The sequence below is a fragment of the Coccinella septempunctata genome, chromosome X (assembly GCF_907165205.1).
Source record: "Coccinella septempunctata chromosome X, icCocSept1.1, whole genome shotgun sequence".
Taxonomy (NCBI): domain Eukaryota; kingdom Metazoa; phylum Arthropoda; class Insecta; order Coleoptera; family Coccinellidae; genus Coccinella; species Coccinella septempunctata.
In genome coordinates, this window is record NC_058198.1 from 14,851,996 (window position 1) to 14,866,861 (window position 14,866).

General features: G+C 34.1%; 1 protein-coding gene across 1 annotated transcript; it reads right to left on the reverse strand.

The window, feature by feature from the left end:
• Positions 1–8,169: 8,169 nt before the first annotated feature.
• Positions 8,170–9,090, reverse strand: LOC123322270. The gene has a single exon (XM_044910213.1). The coding sequence runs from the start codon at positions 9,088–9,090 to the stop codon at positions 8,170–8,172; it is 921 nt and encodes a 306-aa protein (XP_044766148.1).
• Positions 9,091–14,866: the final 5,776 nt, after the last annotated feature.

Below are 14,866 nucleotides of genomic sequence, written 5' to 3' on the forward strand. Positions count from 1 at the left end.
TTTGGATTCCACAATCTATATCCATTGGTACTATATCCAACCATAATCATCCTCTCAGATTAATCATCTAGTTTTTCCCTTTTACAGTCAGGTACATGATGATATGCAATAGATCCAAAAACTCTCAAATTTTTGACATTTGGTTTTTCATTATACCACAGTTCTGCTGGCGTTTTATTCTTTTCTACAAATACACTTCTGCAAGGTGATCGATTCATCAGATATGCTGCAGTACGTACAGCTTCACCCCAAAAATTCTTTGATAGATTACAATCCGATATCATTGCTCTGGCTCTTTCTAATAATGTTCAATTAAAACGTTCATATACCCCATTCTGTTGTGGGTTGTAGGGGACAGTATATTCCATTTTAATTCCATGTTCGTTGCAGAAATCCATGAAGTCATTTGATGTATATTCCCCTCCATTATCCATTCTCAATCTAGATATTTTTCTCTCAAATTGGGTTTCACTAGCTTCCTTGTATTGTCTAAAATACTTAAAAACAGAATTATTTTCTCTAGACAAGAAAACTGTTACAAAATCGGTAAAATCATCAATGAACGTTATTATGTACTTATAACCCTCATTGGTTTCTGGTTTAATCGGTCCACAAACGTCAGTTCTAATGGCCTGTTTGACCGTGGTTTATCAACAGTATGATATGGTAATTTTGTTTGTTTTGTTTTACTAATGGAATTTACTATTACAGTGAATTGAAAGAACTAGCTTCATATCCTTTGGAATGATTCTAGTGACATCAAAATATGCACTCGCACTGCACTAGTTTTACCAATAGAAAACACAATTCAAAAGATGGAAAAATTAGAGTGGTTCAAGTGAAAACAGTTAATGGTATAAACGACCTATTGCCAAGTTGTAGATTGGGTATCGAGGATAGTGGACAAAGATGATACTTCTGCCACGGCGGGGAGAAATGTTCAGAAAACCTCGAAGTTTGAGTGAAATTAAAAGGTGGAAAGCAACATTCATCATATGGTATCCGAAGAGTAAACACGTTCAACATACTGCTCCTTCATAAACAACAAAGTTATAACATTTGTTCGTTCTAAAGTGAATTCTGTCATAATTGAAATCATTCTGAATCTTGACCATTAATTGAAAATGGGTCCAAAAATCAATACTGATATTAAAACTGCTGTGAAAGAAGCCCTCCGAGACTTAGTCAATGAGGATGATTTCCTCGATAAATTATTATCGAAGGTCAATGAAAAACTCAATATGATGCAGAAGACTATTGAAGATCAGTCCAATGAAATAAAAGAGTTGGAGATTCAAATCGATAATCAAAGTCAAACAAATAATGTATTCATTCAAGAACGATCTAATAAGATCAAACAAATGGAATTTCAAATCGACAATATGCATCAGGCTGATAAGATAAACAATGTATGTATTTATAACCTTCTGGAAGAAGAGAATGAAAAATTAAAGGATAAATTCCTGAATCTCTGTAAAGAGAAACTTCAAATAGATGTAACAAATAAGGATGTCGTCGGATGCTACAGGGTTGGTTTGAAAAAGGAGGCAATTCGTCCGTCATGTTCGAAAACCATCTAAAGAAGAAATTAGTACTCAAAAATGTACAAAAGCTGAAGGGAACTAAAATTGGGATCACGGAGGATTTGACAAAAAGTCGACTCAAGCTTCTCCATTCTGCCAGGGAAATGTTCAACAGGAAAAATGTCTTTACACAGCATGGTAGTGTTTTTGTCCGCAATGGTGATAATGTGAAAAAGGTTAGTGATTTCGCTTCACTGAACAAATTTAACACACAAACAATTTCTTGAGTTATATACAGGACGCGGTGGTAAATTGGAAGTCATCTTTCATTACTGCTCATTTGGTTCAAATTGGGATATTCTTATTTTTGTATTGTATTTTTTTCTTTTATCTTATGACTGCAAAATCAGTTATGTTGGAGTATATGGATATGGTGGGGTCGTGTGTCAGTTTTGATGAAAAAGTTTTTGATGACATTAAAAATTTAAAAGAATTATTTGGTGGATTGAATAGATTTAATATATTGCATTTGAATATACGTAGCATGCGTAAGAATTTTGATGAATTATGTGTTTACCTGAATAGCATAGATTTGGATAAAATTGATATTATGATTTTCTCTGAAACTTTTCCGGTTGATAATATCTCCGATTTTCATATTGATCATTTTGAAATTTTTTCTAGTAAGTCTGATTTCAACAGGAATGATGGTCTGATTATTCACGTGAAAGACAAATACCAAATCAGAGCAAAAATAGTTGAATTCACTGATATCAAAATAATCAGGTGTGAGGTGGACTGTGGTATTGATCATACAGTTGGTATCACTTCAATGTACAGACCGCCTCCTACGCGTATCCCTTTGTTTCTGAATGATCTGGAAGATTATTTGCAGTCTATTGATTCTAAGAAAATAGAGATCTTTACAGGTGATTTCAATTTGAATTTGTTTGATACAGATAGTGATGAAATAAATCGATATTTGAACATATTATACCAGAATGCTTTTTTGTATGTATAAGTCATCCTACAAGAGTGACAAATACTTCATCGACACTTCTCGATCATTTTTTCATCAAATCGAAAAACATCGATAACTTGTCTGAAACTGTAACACCATTTGTTCTTCGTTCTGGTATCACTGATCACTTCATGATGGGAGTTTCGATAAAACAGCAACAGAAAACACACAATGAAGTTCAAAAAATTATGAAAAAAATAACCAATTACCACAAACTCAATGAATTTTTGAAAAACGAGTGCTGGTTTGATGTCCTATGCGCGAACGATGTACAAACAGTGTATTCATTATTTCTTAATAAATTCAAGGGGTATCTAAACAAATCAGTTCATATGTGCAGATTAAATAGCTCCTCTAGAAAAAGGAAGAGCTGGATAACGGAGGGGATAATGACATCTATAATGAGCAGAGATAGGTTAAAGAGAGAGCTCATTATTGATTACTCAACTGAAAAGCACAGCTATTTTAAGGTGTTCAGAGATATTTTGAATAAGACAATAAAAAGTGCAAAAACTATGTACTATCAGAATAGATTATATCAAGCAGGGAATAACTCGAAAAAAATTTGGGAGACAATTAATGAAATATCTAATGTGAAAGTGAAGAATAAGAAGAGAACAGTCAATATAGAGCATGCTCAAGGTGGCGCTGCTGGAGATGAAGATGTGGCCAATCACTTCAATGATTTTTTCATAAATATCGGCAAAGAAGTACAAAAAAAATATTAAGAAAGTGGATGGGGAAGGTAGTGCTTATTCAAAAATAAATATCTCCAGCTCAATTTTTCTCAAACCAGTTACAGAAAATGAACTAGTTCAACATATAAGTACCTTAAAAGACAATTCTGCTCCTGGAGAAGACCAAATAACATCTAGAGAAATAAAAAATACTTGCGTTCATAATTAGTTTGTGTTTTTCTACATCTGTTATACCAAGAGAGTGGAAACTGTCAACAGTCACCCCTGTATACAAGGGTGGTGGATCAGAGTCCCTTACAAACTATCGGCCTATTTCTGTAATCAACAGCTTCTCTAAGATATTTGAAAAATGTTTAAAAAATCGTATTACAGATTTCCTTGAGGAGAACAAGCTTTTCAATCCAAATCAGTTTGGATTCAGAAACGACAAAGGAACAGAGGATGCAGTATTTGAGCTCATAAAAGAAATTCATAACAACAAGCATAATAAGAAAAAAACACTAGCTGTTTTCTTAGATCTGAGAAAAGCATTCGATACTGTGTCTCATGATATACTGCTGGAGAGGATGGAACGCATCGGTATCAGAGGCAAGGCATTGTTGTTAATAAAAAATTATCTAACTGATAGAAAACAAGGAACAAAAATTAACAACTCTTATAGTTCTTATATGACAATTGAGACCGGGGTGCCACAAGGCACAGTTCTGGGTCCGATCCTCTTTCTAATATATGTCAATGAAATTCATGCAGCAACGAAAGGTTGTCGAGTGCTCTCTTACGCTGATGACTCGGTCTTAATCTTTCAGGGAGGAAGCTGGGAGGATGTTCGAGATAGTGCAAGCAGGGAAATTGAACTAATGATTGCATGGCTGAACCGGAGCCTTTTGGATCTGAACACCTCAAAAACATTCTTTGTTGCATTTTCTGCAACAGATTCAGATCAGCCCATATTCAAAAAATTAAATGTACGCTCACAACAACATCATACAGGGAGGAATTGTACCTACATAGAGAGGGAGAGCGTGAAGTATCTGGGAGTTGTTGTTGATCAACATTTAAAGTGGAAACAGCACGTTAGTTTTCTATGTAGCAAGATAAGAATGCTGTTTCATAAATTTTATATGGTTAGAGAAATACTCGACAGAAAACTCTTATTGCTTTTGTATACTTCTCTTGTTGAATCTATTCTTAGGTACTGTATTGTAGTGTGGGGTGGTGCCTACAAAAACTCCGTTCGAACTTTAGAAATCACACAGAACACTGTGATAAAAATAATTCTTAAAAAACCAAGACTTTTTCCAACTAAAGAATTATATGAGATTGGACGATTGATGAACCTACTCAACTTATATTGCTTGTGCTCTTTGATATACTTCTTTAAAATAGAGAAGATGTTAACAACCCTAGATCACAATTACGAAACCAGGGGCAATACAAATCGGAATTTGTCGGTACCTTCATTTCATAAGAGCATAAATCAAAGATTTCTTCTTTTCTTGCTGCCAAAAATATTTAACTCCTTACCCACTGAACTAAGGGACTACCGGAATAATAAAAAATTGTACAAAAAGAAACTGAAAGCATTCATTCTTGATAATCCATCAATTTTTGAGAACATATTTTGATATTATGTATGAGTATGTGTATCTGATGCTAGTTATATTTTTGCTCTGATCGGTAACATTCATTCTTGATGACTGTTCAGAATTTTTGAAATATTTTGATCCATGTATCTAGTAGGTACTCCATGATTGTTCATTCTGGTAAATTGAATTCTAGTTTTTTTTGAAGTGGAAGAAAAAAAAAAGTATGTATAACTTAATTTTCAGCTACAGGAAGAATACCTGAAATTATATCGGGAATCTAGCACACAAACTTATGTTTAGGCGAAATTCCTGAAAATTGTACATATTGTAGATGAAAGCTGATGAATAAAATTCTATTCTATTCTATTCTATTCTAACAGAGCTTCGCCAGTTCCTTTTCTATACAGGACCTTTAGTCTTGAAAAAGAATATCAGCAAAGACAGATACACTAATTTTTTTGCTTTACAGGTAGCACTAACAATTGTGTCTCAGCCACGACTTATATCAGATAAAATAGAATATACTTGTGAACTTTTGAAATACTTTGTAAAAACTTTCAAAGTATTGTATGGATCTGAAAATGTATCCCATAAAGTGCACAATATTTTGCATTTAACATTGCATGTGAAAAATCATGAGATGATTGAAAATTTCAGTGCATTTCCATTTTAGAATTTTTTACAAAGTATTTTAAAGTCAATTCGAAAAAACGATAAACCATTACAGCAGATAATATGGAGACATTCGGAAAAGAAAAACTTGTGTTCTGACTACATTAAAAAAGATATAATATACCCAATCTTCAATAAAAAACACACTGTCGCCAAATTTTTTGTAAATCTGGAATTTTCAAAACACTTTATAGAAGTCGATTTCAAAACATTTTCTTTAAAGACAAAGAATCCTGATAACTGTTGCCGTTCGAAGAATGGTAGTATAATCGCTGTTCAAGATATAGTTTTATTTCAAGATTAATATAAAATAATAAGTTCCCAATACACAAGTGTATGTGCCATTTACAAGTCACCTTTTGAACCGTCAGAGTTGGGAATTTTTTGAGTATCAACAAAGGTACCAGAACACTTGGAATTGTTCGACATAGAATATGTTGACTGTATGTTCATGATGTTAAAAATTGATTCCGGATGTTTTATTTTTTCTCTTATGCATACCAACTCTAATTGAATTACACTAAAATGTAATGTCAGGGATATTTTTCTCCTTGAAAAAAGCTCTGTTCTCGAAATACTTGGGAGTGATGACATTAAATCATTAACAATTTGTGATCTTTTGATACTACATTTTTAGGCAGGGGCGTAGCTACCGCGGTATCAGCGGTATCAGTGATACGGGGCCCCCAGGCTTTAGGGGCCCCCGAATGTCTGTACGCAAAAAATTCCTAAAAATGTTATCCAAAACCTCTTACAGGTTTTACAATAGCATTTTTGAGAATAACTGCTAAGACAACCATTCATTTCAAAATCCCGTTCATTACACCGAATCGATCATTCAGATAGATACGAATACTTAAAATCTGAAATTCAGAAAATTCGTGCCATCTAAGAACTTTTAGAATTAGTCCTGATAAAATTCAATAGCCTTCAGTAGTTTTCCGGACGATATTACTGCATGCCTTTTATTTTAGACCCTTCCGGTTACAACTGCAATCGCTGAAAGGAGTTTTTCAAAATTAAAACTCATAAAAAACTATCTGAGGACTTCTATGGGACAGGAACGGCTGTCAGAGATGTCGTTATTGTCAATAGAGGGGGACAACTTAAAAAACTGAAATCGTCTTCAGCTATGGCTGATTTGATAAATAGATTTGCTGAAATAAATGCTAGAAAAGCGTATCTTTAATTTTTGGTATTTTTTGTTTATTAATTGTTTGTTTATCATTTTATGTTGTTTGTATATTATTTTATATCTTTTGTATGTTATTTGTTTGTGAACTATTTCGCTCCCAGCACCAAGTATGAGTTATAACTTTTAATTATAAGTACATATAATCATTTCGATACTAATCGAACATTTTTTGCTACTTTTATTTTTATTTCACCCTTCCTTAGGGCCCCTCAACACATTTTGATTCAGGGCCCCTCTAAGGCAAGCTACGCCACTGTTTTTAGGAATAATGTTTAAAGTTTACATGACTTTATGGATGCAACCAATATCTTCGCTTTTCTTTCATATACTCCACTAACTAACTAAACTTCAATCGATAATTCAGTCATGAGCATTCAGAGTATCATTTTTTCATCAAATTATGATCTATATGCGTTCACTCAATGCTTCCCAATTGCTATCTGTTTAAAAATTGTCAGAAATGAGAAGGTTTCACTGATTTCATTTCGGTCGAAACAACGAGCGGGATATCAACTTTTTGAGGAACCCACTGTGAGAGTTGCAAGTGACACTGTGATTGCTGTTTCAACCGCATTATTACAATGTTGTTAAAACAAGAAAGAGAAGTAAGAGGCGAAAATATTAGGTGGATGTATATAATAATGAGTACACATGATTTTCCAACTTTTAATTATGAGGAAATCCATATTTTTCAACCACTAGCGCAACCAACACATTTAACTCGTCAATCATCAAGTTATCTTGTATTTCATTTTTCTTATTTATCTATCAGTTTTGAAATATTATCCCTACTAACGTGACGAAAAACTATACCACACAGACAATCAATAAACAATTAATCTGTCGAAAACAACCTTTATTTCCTTCGAGAATAAACCAACTGGATCTAGCGTTCTTGAATCATCTTCGCACATTTCGTCGACCTGCTTTTTCTTCTTGGAAACACGTTTATTTCTAAGAACTGGCTCCACATCCAATTCTTCTGAAAGAAGTGTAGCTTCCGAGATCCAGTTGTCAATGGGTTTTTTTCTCAATCCTTGCAAGATATTCACAAGACCTTGCATCAACGATAATGAACGTGAAATAATTATATCCCCTTTCTGAATTTCCACGTTGACCCTATTGATCTCTCGCAGAATATTATCCCAAATTGTTAGGTTCAGGATGAACCTAAAATCCATCACAGCATGAAGCAAATGATCAGCTTCATACTTGGATTCTGCGACTTGTGAGGATTCTTTGATTTCTTCTAGAGCCTTCACAACTCCCGGTAAATTATTGAGTAAGGCATTAACAGCTTGATGTTTAGCCGACCATCTTGTTTGGCTACTTCCTTTCAAATTTGTTTTCGTGCACTTTTTCATAATTGTCCATCGTGTGGTTGAACCAACAAAAAATGAATAGAGTTTTTGTACAACACCAAATAAATTTACTGCTTCTGAACATGATGAAGCCGAATGAACACCCACAAGATTTAATGAGTGTGTAGGCATGGAACAAATACTGCCAGCTCGTTCATCCGTAGAATTCTGGATTGGACTCCTTTATATATGCCAGCCATATTAGATCCGTTGTCGTAGGATTGTCCACGACATTTTTCGACATCTAAATCATCAGCTTGCAGTTTATCTAGAATTCGCTGTGATATATATTCTCCAGTCTTTCCGTCAACTTCTAGGAAGTCAATAAAACTTTCCTTTATCTCATATCCAGACTCCGTTCTCTTTAAATATCGTATAACCTGGCTCATTTGTTCTGTATGAGATACATCTGGGGTGCAGTCGAACATAATAGTGAAATAGTTGGCCTCCTTGATCTCATTAATAATGTTATTCCGAACTTTGATGGCCATTAAATCGATCATTTCATTTTGTATAGTTTTGGACAGATAGGATGTTTGTCCTTTTTTTAGGTGGTCTAGATGGCACTTCAGAGTAGGGTCATATTTAGCGAGCAGATTTATCAAATTGAGAAAATTGCCTCGACTCAGTTGAAGACAATGTTGTGTGAAATCAATTTGGGATTCTTTGGAACCTCTAAAAGAAAGACAGTTGGTGGCAAGATACATGACAGCGTCCATAGCTACATGTAGAATATGTCTCCACTTCTCTTTCTCAGAGTGAATCTGTCGCTCAATGTCGCAATCAATACCCAGACACGATTTCATTTGCTGCAGACGGGTTTTCCATTTGATGAAACATTCTTTATGTTTATGCACTGGCGATATGTCATGCTCAGCTAATCTTTCTGAAGCGTTTTTCCAATTTATAAAACCGTCTTTGCCCAAGGCTGATGGACAAGAATTGGCGAATAATTTGCAGGCGGTGCAGTAAAGTGCATTCTTTGTTTTTGAATAAACAAGCCAGGACCTTTTGAATTTTTCCTTATTAGCCATTGTTGCAAACCACATGTTGGGTGTCAAATGCCTACCGTTGCGTTCAGTAGATCTAACCTCGATATTATTTGGACATTCATCGTTCAGTAATACAGCTTGTTTGCAGAGGAATGACCGTTGTTGATCTGTTAATTTTTCGTAGCTTGGCCATGTACCTGGATCCATTGATTCATTGTCTTGGCTACCAGACTGGAATGAGTCACTACAAGCTAGCTGAAAACCATCCCCTGTTTGTGATAATACCGACGATGAAGATTGATTAACAGCATCTGAGTCTCAAAATTTTGATTGTTCGGTTGAATCGACTTGAATGTCCAAATTAGAAGGGTTATTCGAAACTCCTGATATAGTATCAGCAGATACAGAGGATGTGGATGGACCAGCTTCGTGAAGCCACTTCCTCATCTTAGAAGCCGATTTATTCACATCTTCAAGTTTACTCCCAGCTCTCTTTCTGTTTTCAGCACCAGAGAGTTATTTTTTTGGTGCGCTCATCGGTTTTTCGACAATCTAGAAATATATATCAATAAATGTCAACACCGATTATAGAGCTCAGCAAGAAAATTGTCCGATACCAGTGTTTGGTACTACTCCGTGAGTCCGTGTTCTCTTTCCCAAAAATTATATTCTTTTACCGATATGCAGGGAGCTTGCAGCTAAAAGATAATAAACTCAGTAACTCAGAATATGCCCACTCATTGAAATTTTCACAGAATACGAAGTTATGGTAGTAGGTAGGTATACTCAACTAAGCTGTAAAATTTCAGTCACAGCCAGACAAGAACTCATAGTAGATATATCAAACTAAAAACATTTTTTTTTTCATAAGCTGTTAGTTAGTCTAAATTTGTATCCATCTGTTCAAAGAATGAAACTTATTTCAATATTAAATTGAAAATAAAATGAAAATAATTCAGCATTTAGCGTGATTAATCGACGTGAATGGAAGAAGGAGTAATTGTAGTTTCAGTAATTTCAGAAAAATCAAGGCTATATACCACATCCCGAGTCACTATGAGCTGAGCACTCCTGAAAAATTTCCAAATAATCTCCAAAAAGATTTGTAAATACTTTTCAAGAAAACGCAATTAAAAAAAAGCTTTCAGTACCCTGTCACGTTGTTATCAATTCAATAATGACAAATTATCTCTTTTCAACACCCTGTATATTTTACCGTAAACCCTAAACTAATTTGACTTCCAGTAATTCAGTAGAACACTCTCATCTTATGACCTTAATTTATACGAAGTACAATTAATATCGCTCGTAAAATAATTTTCCTATTCTTGAAGCTTGCTTACCTGTTTTACTACAAAACACTTGTTTTCACTATGCTAATTCGAGTCTTTTATCTCAATTTCACCAACAATCAATTTTGTTACACTGATTACTTGTTCCCACAAATAACCAGAAAAACATATATACAAAGAGCTATCGTCACTTTCCACATGTCATTCGAATGAAATCGCAATTATTGCCAACGCCCTTAGTTCCAGATGTGAAAGGGATGAGTCGGTAATTCCCCAGGCAAAGAAGTTACAGGCTCTATGCTTGCGAAACATTTTACACATATCCGATCTTTTAACCTAATGTGGCGGTCATTTGTAAATGACTGAAAAATATGCAGTTAATTGATCCCTCATTGATTTTACAGATTTTTGGCATAGTAATGGTTTATCATGTTTCCATTCTACATCAGTTTCGATTTTAGCACTAGGAAATTAATTTTTTTGCCGAGATAATCAAAAATGAAAATTTTAACCTCTGGTTGATTTTGGCGCCCCCTTAAGCCGGCGCCCGAGGCAAGCGCTCCGCTTGCCTCCCCCCTAGATCCGGGCCTGCCCTTCCTTTTCATTTCTGGTCGTCGAGAGGTGTCGCGACACGCCCCTTTTGTAGTTGAAATATTCCAACTACACATTGAATTTCTGCGACAATCACAAGTAAATAAAACCTATCTGTCAGCCGCAAAACAGTTGTTTTCACAATGAGTACCGAATTCGGTTCTTTTATTTTATAAAGCCATACAAGTGGGTTATGATCAGTTTCTACAGTAAAGTTTTGTCAAAAAATGTAAGGTCTAAAATGTTTTGTTGAATCTAATATCGCAAGTAATTCTTTCTCAATGATTTTTTTCAGCTGAATTGAGTGTTCCTGAATAGTATGCTACTGGGCGATTTGAGTGAGATATCACGCTTCCAATAGCAATGTTTGATGCATTGGCGGTTAGTTTGAAAGGTTTCTCAAAATCTGGGTAAATAAAAATTAGAGAATTCATTAATAAGTTTTTACATAATTGGAATGCAGGTATGTAATCTTGATCGTCGGACTTTATTTTTACACCTTTTTCAAACATTTGGTTAGTGGCGACACGATATGAGCAAAATTTTTAATGAATCGGCAATAATTACCTATTAAGCCTAAGAATGATTCTATTTCTTTTGTATTCCGGGGTATTTGATAATTTCCAATCGCTTTCAACTTGGAAGGATTTGGTAATATTCCTTCGGGTGTTAGTACATGTCCTGAGAATTCGACATTTTTGCTTGAAAATTCGCATTTATCTAACTTAATTTTTAGGTTGAATTTTAATAATTTCTGGAAAACTTATTTTGAATGGTATTTACCATTCAAAATAAGTTGCTCTAGCAGAGATTTTGAAAAAATTACAATATCGTCCCCCATATAGCACAGAGAGACATCTTAAAGAAGTCTTGTTACTAGCTAACAATGATGATGGGACTAACCTCAGAACAAATCATCAAAGAGTTCAACAAAAAATACATCGTCACAAAACAATACATCCATAAAGAGCTAAAAACTATCAAAATAGAGCATCAACAACCAATCGATGTGGCGCGATTGAAAGAATTCACCTAATTGCACAATTTAAATCGATCCAACAGTCAACCATCTTATCAAGATAAAATATTGAAATGGACAGGTCGGTCTTATACACATATTCTAAAAATCAATATGCCTACAATCTTAATCTTATTCTATTTATTAAATTCAAATATGTCGAATTCAGTCCACCTAAATCAGTGCTAAGTATAATTCACAGTGTTAGGAGTTTTTTTTATTTGAAGCATTTCTTTAAAATTTCTTCTGAACCAATTTTTCTCAAAATCTAATATTTCAACATTATCAAAATCAGAATTCTGTTCGCACGTTCGAAAGTGTGCTGATAATGCTGTCGATTCTTTTGATCATTTACTCAATGTAAACAAGAACCGCCTGCTTCTATGCTAAATTCAGTACTGAATTACCATCATTATCATAGGAAGAAAATCCTTATCATTATGTGATACCTACGTCAATGTAAAAATAATATTGATATGCTTACCAATGAAAACTTTGGCAGTATTTAATTTGGAGAATACTCTTTTTCCTTTGCGGCCCTACCAACTGTATTTCAGGGCTACTTCATTTGTAATCAATGTTGAAAGGACCCTTTTCACAAAATTGTAACAGTTGGTACCTGGTACCTCGTACCTCCTATTTTTGATAGTTCTGTAGCCCGCAAGTGATTCAGAAGGAGTTCAGAATTTCAACCAAAAAATTTTATTTTATATGTATGTACGTTCAACTAACATAATTGATCTCCAATAACTTGTATGGGTTTCACGGATTTGTATTTCAACAAAGTCCTTGTTGAAATACAGACTGAATAGGAATCATTTCGTAAAGAAGGATACTCAAGTGATTATACCCCTTTTATTTTGTTTCTAAAAACAAACACCCTTGTGCTTATATATACCAACAACTCTAAGTCTTTAATTTTCTAATTCTCTTCTAGAACTTCTTCCAAGCGTTCGAACCCTTCTACAGTGCTTAAAGAAAATTTCACATCAGGGTACTTGCATGTGGAAGTCTCCTCTCGATCCTGTTGGGTGCTAGTGCTTTTCATTATTATGGGTTTTAAGGATTTGACCTCAGACAAAGTATCCACTACTATTCCACGAATTATATGAACTTGTTGAGTGAGGGCATCCACTTGATTTTTCAAAAAGTTATCTGTAAAAAACAATAATGAATTACTATATTGATCTAGTAGCAATACAATTGAACAAACTACCTTTTTCTCTACATCCTCTACAATTAACATTGATGTTTTCTTTTTCAAGAAAATTTGTTTCCTCATTAATCCCTTGGATTAATTTCCTGGCTGTTTCAATTGGCTGTCTGTTGGGTAACTATCAGCATCCAGTTCAAAGGAGGCAGCCGGTTTGTCAGAATCTGAAAAAATATTTTAACATATTGACCAAAACACACACCTATAAACAGTACTTCGGCATTTAATTTTTTCAATCTTTGGGGGCGAAGGCAGTTTTAATGAGTCGCTCTGTGTCTCTGACTCACTGCTGCTGGAAAACATTTTCTGGATTATTTTTTTTTTGGATGATTCTTCTTCATCAGTGTTCAGATCACTCTGAAACTCTGCCAATTCAGTTTTTGCCGAGCTCTTGTATAGTCACCTGAAACAAAATAATAAATATGTCTAGACAAATTCCAATATAATTTTGAGGTTTGATCTCAACAAAATTGGCATTTCCAAAGCTTTTAATTTTGTGTGATGGCCAGCATGTATTTAATGGTTTACACTTTTTTATTGCTTGCGGAAATTTCTTAGTTGTGAATGAAGGCCAATGGCAATAATCTTCTTGTATCCAAATAGATGGAACTGCTTTCACTGACTTGTCATCGACAAATAATACCACTGTCCATGACTTTGCCTCCATTGTGTGCCAGAGCTGTAGTGAACTGGTATGAGTGTGTTTGATATTGATTAATAACTGTTTATTGATTGTCTGTGTATTATAGTTTTTCGTCACGTTAGTAGGGATAATATTTCAAAACTGATAGATAAATAAGAAAAATGAAATACAAGATAACTTGATGATTGACGAGTTAAATGTGTTGGTTGCGCTAGTGGTTGAAAAATATGGATTTCCTCATAATTAAAAGTTGGAAAATCATTATATTATATAATTATTATATAGATCCACCTAATATTTTCGCTTCTTTCTTCTCTTTCTTGTTTTAACAACATTGTAATAATGCGGTTGAAACAGCAATCACACTGTCACTTGCAACTCTCACAGTAGGTTCCTCAAAAATTTGATATCCCGCTCGTTGTTTTGACAGTTACTCGATTTCCAAAATGAAATCAGTGAAACCTTCTCATTTCTGAACATTTTTAAACAGATAGCAATTGGGAAGCATTGAGTGAACGCATATAGATCATAATTTGATGAAAAAATGATACTCTGAATGCTATCGATTGAAGTTTAGTTAGTTAGTGGAGTAAGTGAAAGAAAAGCGAAGATATTGGTTGCATCCATAAAGTAATGTAAACTTTAAACATTATTCCTAAAAATGTAGTATCAAAAGATCACAAATTGTTAATGATTTAATGTCATCACTCCCAAGTATTTCGAGAACAGCTTTCTTCAAGGAGAAAAATATCCCTGAAATTATATTTTAGTGTAATTCAATTAGAGTTGGTATGCATAAGAGGAAAAATAAAACATCCGGAATCAATTTCAAACATCATGCACTTATAGTCAACATATTTTATGTCGAACAATTCCAAGTGTTCTGGTTCCTTTGTTGATACTCAAAAAATTCCCAACTCTGACGATTCAAAAGGTAACTTGTAAATGGAAAATACACTTGTGTATTGGGAACTTATTATTTTATATTAATCTTGAAATAAAACTATATCTTGAACAGCGATCATACTACCATTCTTAAAACGGCAACAGTTATCAGGATT

Excerpts from the sequence above, each read along its gene's own strand:
- LOC123322270 (XM_044910213.1), bottom strand. The coding sequence starts at position 9,090 with ATGGCTAATAAGGAAAAATTCAAAAGGTCCTGGCTTGTTTATTCAAAA.